This window comes from Piliocolobus tephrosceles, chromosome 11, assembly GCF_002776525.5.
Source record: "Piliocolobus tephrosceles isolate RC106 chromosome 11, ASM277652v3, whole genome shotgun sequence".
Lineage (NCBI taxonomy): Eukaryota > Metazoa > Chordata > Mammalia > Primates > Cercopithecidae > Piliocolobus > Piliocolobus tephrosceles.
In genome coordinates this window covers 123,834,245-123,842,820 of record NC_045444.1, presented here as the reverse complement: position 1 = coordinate 123,842,820, position 8,576 = coordinate 123,834,245, and the positions used below count along the sequence as shown (strand labels likewise).

General features: G+C 52.2%; 1 protein-coding gene and 1 non-coding gene across 2 annotated transcripts; both read right to left on the bottom strand.

Moving 5' to 3' along the window:
* Positions 1-884: 884 nt before the first annotated feature.
* PRLH (prolactin releasing hormone) lies at positions 885-1,488 on the bottom strand. Its single transcript, XM_023228711.1, has 2 exons — positions 1,389-1,488; positions 885-1,048 (listed from the first exon to the last, which is right to left on the bottom strand). Exons 1-2 carry the CDS (start codon positions 1,486-1,488, stop codon positions 885-887), a joined length of 264 nt encoding a protein of 87 aa, XP_023084479.1.
* Positions 1,489-3,975: 2,487 nt separating this feature from the next.
* On the bottom strand, positions 3,976-4,083 carry LOC111553792. The gene has a single exon (XR_002735060.1). It is a non-coding gene; the product is annotated as a U6 spliceosomal RNA (small nuclear RNA).
* Positions 4,084-8,576: the final 4,493 nt, after the last annotated feature.

The following is an 8,576-nucleotide window of genomic DNA, read 5'->3' as shown; positions in this document are numbered from 1 at the left end:
GCAATCTAGGTTCAAGTCTCCCTGCCATGGGTCAGAAACGATCCATGGTGCATCTTTCCTGAGTAAGAGGCAGGCAAGACAGACTGCAATAAGAGGACTAGCAGTTGTAGGGGTTGTGGGGGGAGGGATGAATAGGAGGAGCCCAGAGGACTTCTAGGACAGTTAAATGACTCTGCATGATGCTACATCATGTTGTTGTATATTTGTGCAAACCCGCAGGACATGCAGCGTGAAGAGTGGGCTCTGACATACTCTGGATGGGGATGGGGATGGGGATGTGTCAGCATGGGTTCCTCGACTGGGACAAAGGCACCCTCGGTGGGGGTGTTGACCATGGGGGAGGCTGTGCAGATGTGGGGGAAGTGGGCAGATGGGAACTCTCTGTACCTTCTATCCAATTTTGCTATGAACCTAAAGCTCCTCTGAGAAATAAAGTCTAGAAAAAAAGGACTGGCGTTGAGGGGCTGCCCAGGGTTCAAGCTGGGGCCTATGCTACTCTCCTATGGGGGCAGTGTCCTGCAGAGTATGACGTGTGGCACCTCCTGGCCTCATGCAGTTGGCAGCCTGGGCAGTCACTCAGGGCAGCTTGGGTGTGGGGGTGACTGTGGGCTGCTGGTGACCAAGGGTGGTCCCAGCGCCACATCTCAGTGCCAGGTGCCCTCTGCCAAGTCACGGAGTCATTTCTTCCAGAGAAGTTGCTGGGCTCTGAGGTTCTTTCTAGTCTAACGTCCCAGGAGGGAAGAACATCAGTCACCACCACACAGTCGTGAATGTGCAACTACAAAGACCAGAGCTTTTATTAGGATTGAAGGGAAAGGAGCCCGAAGGAGAGGAGAGGGCGGGGTGGGCGAGGCTCCAGAGTGATTTTCTTGACAAGCTGGCTGTCACCCATCCTGGGAGGACATAGCACCGCCTTCCAGGGGGAAGCAGGTCAGCCGGGCTCGCAGGCTAGGCTTGGGGACGTCCCGCAGGGCTGCCCTCCTCCGACCGAAGCGGCCCACAGGCCTGATCCCACGACTGGTGTACCAGGCAGGATTGATGTCAGGGGCTGGAAAGGAAAGAGCTGCAGCAGACCATGGGCACGTGTCCCCAGGGTGTGCTGTGTGCCCCCAGAGGCAGCAGGGCAGAGCGCACAGGCAGGGCGTCTCAGCCCAGTCGCTAGGCCATGCTGAGACCCACCCGAGGAACAGGCACCCAGAGGTCCTGGCGAGGCTGTTTCTGGGCATGGGCTGGCTTTGGGATGCAGGAGTTCAAAAAAGCACAAGGACTGGCTTCCCTTTCCTCCCCCACACCCCGTTCCTGCCAGGTTCTCGAGTGACCAGGCTGCACCAGGTTCTGGGGTGAGGCAGGGTGGGGTAAGGGAGGCTGACAGGGGTCCAGGCACTCACTGCGGATCTCCATGGAGAGCCGGTGGGTACGACTTGCAGCTCCCCGCAGGGCCAGGCCCAGCATCAGCAGGCACAGGAGCCAGGCCCTCAGCACCTTCATCCCTTGGCTCCTCCGGGGAGACCCCGCTGGAGGGGAGATCCAAATGAGGAGGACACAGCCTGGGGGAGAAGGGGCAGGAGCAGCATTACATGGGCATCACGGTGCATGTGCACAGAGCTGAGACCTGTGAGCGCTGTGTGTGTGAGAGAGAAGTATGTGCATGAGTGTGTGTGCATGTCAGTGCACAGTTGTGTGTGTATATGTGTGCAAGAGGGTGTGACTTGTGTGCACACAGTGCATGCATGTGTGTGTAGATGTGTGTGTGTGTAGATCTGTGTGTGTATGCATGTAGATGTGTGTGTGTATAGATATGTGTGTATGTGTGTAGATGCGTGTGTGAGTGTATGTGTGTGTATGTGTGTAGATGTGTGTGTGAGTGTGTAGATGTGTATGTGTGCATGTGAATGTGTGTATATGTGTAGATGTGCCTGTGCACATAGCCACATAGATCTCCACGTGTTCCTCTGATCTGTGCTGGGGTGGGAATAGGCACAGAAATGGCAGTTGAACCTGGCTCTCTGCGTAGTCCCCCACCCACCTGTGACCCCATTCTCTCCTCTGTGCAATGAGGTGTTAAGTGAGATGCTTCTGTGTGCGTCAGCCTCTGACAGGATCGGTCACATGTACACTGATGGTCATGATCAGAAACCCTCAGGAGGTGTGTAAGCTGCGCGTTACAAAGAGGGGCTATCATGGAACAGCCTTGGGTCTGTCTGTCGGCCTGTGTTAGGGAACCAGAAGGTGCAGCAGGCCTCTGCACGGCTGTTCATGTTGCACACCCAGGACAGCAGGTTTGTGGGGAGGAGCCCAGGGAGCTGCACAGGTGGAGGCAGCCACTTGCTCAACCTCAGACATGGTTGGGGAGCTGGGGAGTGCCAAGCCTGGACCAGGCTCAGGGGCTGGAATCCGGTGCGTGGTCCTTTCCCTCATTTGTCTCATGGCCTCCTGATGCCTGGTTCCAGCCTGCCATCCCTGCCCTGCTAGGGGTTGTCAGCTGACAGCTGCATGTTGTAGAATGAGTCTGCATCCTCTGCCCTAACCGAGCTCACTCACCCTTGCCATGTCACTAGATCCAGTCTTCTGAGGCTCCAAGGTAAACCTGCAGCATCTGGGACCTCTTCTCACCAGGCAGGGCCACTTCCTATGGGTGATGGAGGAGGGGGCTGCCGTGGATGGGACCAGGTGCATAGAAAGCCCCTTCCACCCCACTGGAGCGGAGGTGCTGAAATGCCTAAACAGCATCCATCGTGGCAGACCTGGAAACACCTGCTGCAGATGCCCCTCCTCCTTCCTCCACCCGTGGCGCTTTGGGTGCCGTGGGAAGACGCCCAAGAGCTCCATCTTGCTCTGGGGAAGACCCCCCTGCTGACCTTGACTTTCCAGTCCCTCCCTGAGCCACACAGAAAGTGCTCTCCATCAGAACAATTTAAAATGCCAACCCCTCTCCTTTTTAGAGATCTGGCAGGGCTTCCCATGCCAAGTGGGGTGGGACGTTCCCCAGTTTAGAGGAAATGGAGGTGCCACCTTGAAGAGTGATGAAGTGATGCATCCCAGCACGCTGGCTGTTTGCATTTTCTCTGGCACAGGACCGATGCCACGTGAGGGATGTCCTAGAACGCTAGTGATGCTCACTTGGCTCCTGATCCCCAAGGACCTGCCTCCCTGAGAGGTGGGGACTTCGGCTGTCTGTCCCGTGGGATTTCCGTGTCAGCGGAGCTGAATGGGACATCTTTGCCTGGTGTCTCCACCATGGACCGCATCTGAGCCTTGGTGCCCTGGGAGGGCAGGGTGGCTTTGGATGCAAGAACCCAGGGGCTGCCTTCTCTGCCTCTCCTGCTCAGGGCTAGCCTCAGCTGTCAGGAGAGCAGGCAGGGTCTCAACCTGACCCACACTCAGACAGAAAGGGAAGATTTTACAAAGTAGCAAAGCAGAGGACCCAAGCTCCAGCGCCTGGATATGCTACTCACCGCTCTCGAGTGTGGTAGAGGCGCTGTCCTGGCTACCGGCACAGTGGGGCCGAGGAGGCGGGAGCCTCTCTCCCCCTTTTATAGCCGCTGAAGAGGATGAGAGAACGAAGCCAGCACCCCCAGGTGCCCTCCCCCAAGCCAGCCTGTCTCCCTCAAAGGGCGGCATCAGGAGCAAGCCTGTGTCTTTTCTCGTTCCTTTATTTTTTAAAAAAACTCTCATCAGCGACGCGATTTGTTCCTTCCTGGGTTATATAATTTCATTTGGACCAAGTGGTTTTAAAACACATTAGCTTCCCTTCTTTGCGCTCGCCTTCGGGCAGACTACAGAGTCAAGTGTCCGCTGGGCCTCACAGATGAGGCTCCTGGGCTCCTTCCAGTCCTCTCTCCCTGCCTTTAAATCACCACGTTCAAGGGAAAGGTGAGAAGGAGCAGTCACCAAAGCCCAACACTGCAGCTTTGTATCTCCGTGATCTTCTCCGTCCTCGTCCATTCACCTGCCAGACTGTCCTAACTGCATTTGTCGTATGCACACCATATCTTCCTCATTCTGTAACTTACACGCAGGGGCCATGCTAATCTTCTCTGCATCGTTCCAATTTTAGTATATGTGCTTTGGAAGCCGGTGCTCTATAACTTACAATAGGTGGTTTCTAGACTTTTACGTCTTCATAATGTTTAACATAAACAAGTTTATTATTCTCATAAGACAAGTTTATTTTTATTATAAAAGAAATGAATATATTTTTATTATTAAAGCAGCTCATATACACTTGGAAAAAAATTAGTGCATACAACAAAATAGAAAAAATAGCACTGATTATGTTAAAGAAGCCTCTCGCGGGCGGGAGTGGTGGCTCGTGCCTGTAATCCCAGCACATTGGGAGACCAAGGCGGGTGGATCATGAGGTCAGGACTTTGAGAGCAGCCTAACCAACATGGTGAAACCCTGTCTCTACTAAAAATACAAAAATCAGTCGGGCATGGTGGTGCGTGCCTGTAATCCCAGCTGCTCAGGAGGCTGAGGCAGGAGAATCACTTGAACCCCCAGGAGGTGGAAGTTGGAGTGAGCTGAGATTGCGCCACTGCACTGCAGCCTGGGCGACAGAGCAAGACTCAGAAAAAAAGCCTCTTGCTTCTACATTTGATGCACTTTCTTCTAGTGAGCTTCCCATATATTTTCTGGGTAGATTGATCACATTTATACATGTTGAATTTCATTCTTTTCACTTAACACTGTAACAATCACATCCTCAAGATGCTAAAAGTCTGTAAGTTTGTGCCATTTTCAGTAACTGTGCAATGTTCTACCATTTAACGTGGACCTAAATCATTCATGTTCTGAATAATTATAGGTTATACTCATGACCACTTATATGCAGTTGAGTACAATCTTTTTAAGGAACATTTCTGGAGAGGAAACTTGGCATGTGCTTCCTGTGGATTGGTGCAGATGGTCAATGTGCCACTTCTGTCCTTTAGGAAAAGTTTTTGGGCAATTCTTTCCCCTTCAGGGAACATGACACAGTCAACTTCTTCCTTATTACATAGTTGCTTTATCCCAGTGACACAGGTTTGTGGCTGGTGGGCTCCCTGGGAGCTCTGGCGTCCAGGGGTAGCTGGTGGCGGGAAGTAGGGTAAGAAGCACGAGAAGGGTGATGGGCTGAGGCACGCAGCTCCCAGCTTGGGCTGCTGATTCGAGTTACTTGGAAGCCTTAAAAACTTCCCAATGCCCGGGCTCTACCTGGAATGAATTCCTTCAGAATTCCTGGGGGTAGCTCAGGCATCAGTGATGATGAAAAGCTCCCCACCCATAGTTTTTACCCATAGTTTTGGCAAATGTAGGTTGAATATCCCAAATCCAAAAACCCCCAATCTGAAACTTTTTGAGTGCTGAGCTGATGCTCAAAGGAAATGTTCACTGAAGCATTTTGGATTTTAAATTTGGGATGCTCAATCGTGAGTATAGTGCAAATATTTCAAAATCTTCCCCCACAAACCCTCAAAATCCCAAACTGTTCTGGTCCAAAGTACTTTAGATAAGGGAACTCGACCTGTAGTGGTGATGGTGATGGTTAGGAATCACCGTCTTGGAGGTGGGTTTTCTGTCCAGTGCTAGGTCTACCTGGAGCAACAGAAACTGAGACTCCAGGACCTGGGGGCAGCTTCCTGGGCATCCACCACTGGAGTGTGTGTGTGTGTGTGTGTGTGTGTGTGTGTAAAGCAGCTCTGTCACAATGTGGCACTGGCATCTTGCCACTTTGGGAGTATACCAGTGGGAGGCAGCAGGCGGGCTGGGCGGTGGCACAGGCATCAATCCTGCTTATGCCACCTCCATGTGGAAACCGATGGCGTCCATCAGAGGCCTCAGAACTGCTGAGAGGCTGTTCTGAGAACTGTGGCTGACTGGAGATGCTGTGACGGTGGGTGAGGTGTGGGCTGCCCTTGCAATAATGTCACAGGACTGCAGGCCTGGCCTGGGGCTCTCAGGCTGTACATGGCTTCAGTGTCCTTTGAGAAATGAATCCCACAGATGGGGTTTGACCATAGACAGGCAATCAGGGAGCTTCTCCCCGTTCCCTATTTAACTGGGTCATGGGCCTCAGGACAGGCAGAGCCAAGCACTCTTGGTCCAGCTTCTGTTGGTCAGTATTTCATCCAGAACGTGATGTGGCCACTTGAGTTGTGACACATACAAACTAGAACCTGTGCAGGAAAGTCGCCTCCCTGGGGAAAGTACAACTGCCTGCCATGCTACCCTCCTGGAGGCCATGGGAATAATGAGAACAAAGACACTGACTGCCACGCCTTCCAGTCCTAATTTTCTAAGCTACTTATTTATTTATTATTTTATTTTATTTTTTTGAGACAGAGTCTAGCTCTGTTGCCCAGGCTGGAGTACAGTGGTGTGATCTCGGCTCACTGCAACCTCCACTTCCCAGGTTCAAGTGATTCTCCTGTCTCAGCCTCCTAAGTAGCTGGGACTACAGGCATCCAGCACCACGTCTGGCTAATTTTTGTATTTTTAGTAGAGATGGGGTTTCACCATGTTGGCCAGGCTGGTCTCCAACTCCTGACCTCAAATGATCTACCCACCTCGGCCTCCCAAGGTGCTGGGATGACAGGCATAAGCCACTGCGCCCGGCCAGCTATTGATGAATTCTCGTGTGCCTTTCTTCATTGAGTGGAGTGGTCACAGTGGTTTTCTCATTTACTCTGTTAACACAGTGGACAACAAGAACAGATTTTCTTTTTCTGCCATTAAATAATTCCTGACTCTTTTGGGATGAACCTTACCTTGTTAAGATACAATAGGTTTTCTTTTTTTTTTTTTTTTTTTTTTTTGAGGCGGAGTCTTGCTCTGTCGCCCGGACTGGAGTGCAGTGGCCAGATCTCAGCTCACTGCAAGCTCCGCCTCCCGGGTTTACGCCATTCTCCTGCCTCAGCCTCCTGAGTAGCTGGGACTACAGGCGCCCGCCACCTCGCCCGGCTAGTTTTCTTTTTTGTATTTTTAGTAGAGACGGGGTTTCACCGTGTTAGCCAGGATGGTCTCGATCTCCTGACCTCGTGATCCGCTCGTCTCGGCCTCCCAAAGTGCTGGGATTACAGGCTTGAGCCACCGCGCCTGGTCTAGATACAATAGGTTTTCTAATAGATTCCAGGATTTGTTTCATTAATACTTTATTTAGAATAGATCTTTTAGGTTGTGCTCAGTGGTTCACACCTGTAATACAAGCACATTTCTGGGAGGCTGAGGTGGGAAAATTGCTTGAAGCCAGGAGACTGAGACCAGCCTGAGCAACATAGCGACACCCTATCTCTACAAAAAAGAAAACTTAATGTATGGAATAAATATGTTAAAATATGTTGCCTTTACTTCTCCTTCCTCACATTGCATTCAGTAGGAAGGTCTTACCAGCCGTATGAAAGAGGAGCCATGCTTCCCCTTTTTCCTGTCCTCTGGAAGAGTTCTGATAAAGACAAGAATTCCAGAGCTCTGTGGGAGACCTATGGGGTAGGGCTTGGGCTGAGGTGAGGGACAGAAAAGGAGTGAGCTGGGAGGTCATGGGCTGGGGGTTTCCAGACTGAGGGCTGGGGGGCTAAGGTGGGAACTTTGGGGATGGGGAAATGCTGAGGTCAGTAGTGGGCAGGTGTTTGAGAAGCCCTAGAGGGTGGCTAGGTGGCTGCTCGCTGGGCCTGGAACCCTTTATTTCTTTATTTGCTTGCATTTGAGACCCCAAAGAAGCCCAGAGCTCTTTAATGAGGTCTCAGCCGTAAACCCGAACATGGGCGTGGCCAGAGGACAGGTGGCTGTGAACAGCCCGGGAAAAGTGGGCACACCTGAGAGAAGGCAAGACGAGGACAGGTGTCGGGGGGTGGACAGAGAAAAAGGACTCAGTGAATGACCTGGAGAAAGTACCAGGGAGGAGGGTCTTGCGGGGAGAAGCGGGGAGAAGCGAAGGAGGCAGAGTGGCCCCACAGCAAAGAAGGGATCGTCCGAGTCAGGGACTGTATCATGGTGCCCACCTGCCAGCTCCTTTGCTTGTGGTCTGTAGGTATGTTCCAAATCCAATCTTGAACACAGGACTGGCAAACTTCTTCCATAACGGGCCAGATAGTAAATGTGCCCAGCTTTGTGGGCCATAGGATCTTGGTGGCAGCTGGCCAAATCTGCTGTTGTAGCAGAAAAGCAGCCATGGGGAAAAGGCAGATGAATGGGTGTGGCTGGGCTCCCAGGAAACCTCACTTAGGAAGACAGGCCACAGCTGGCTTTGGCCCAGCGTGCCGTTTGCTGCCCTGAGTCTTGGTCTCCAGCTGGCAAACTGTTGCAACAGGTGTGCACTTGACACCGTGAGAACCTCATGCTCTTAGGCAGTGACCTGTTTCTGAAACCCATTGTGTAAAGTGAGAGAACAAGAGAACGCACTGTGTGGGAGTGTTGTGCTGTGTGAATGGGTTGAAGTGACCTGCTGCCCTGCTTGTCCAGGCAAGGCAATCTCTCCTTTGGCACGGGCTGTCTCTAGGTTGACCAGCAACTCACATGTACATGGCCCTGCCCATCTATCTCTTGGGCATCTGGAACAATAAGCTGTGGTCACTGGAGGGAACAGTCCTAGAGTTGGG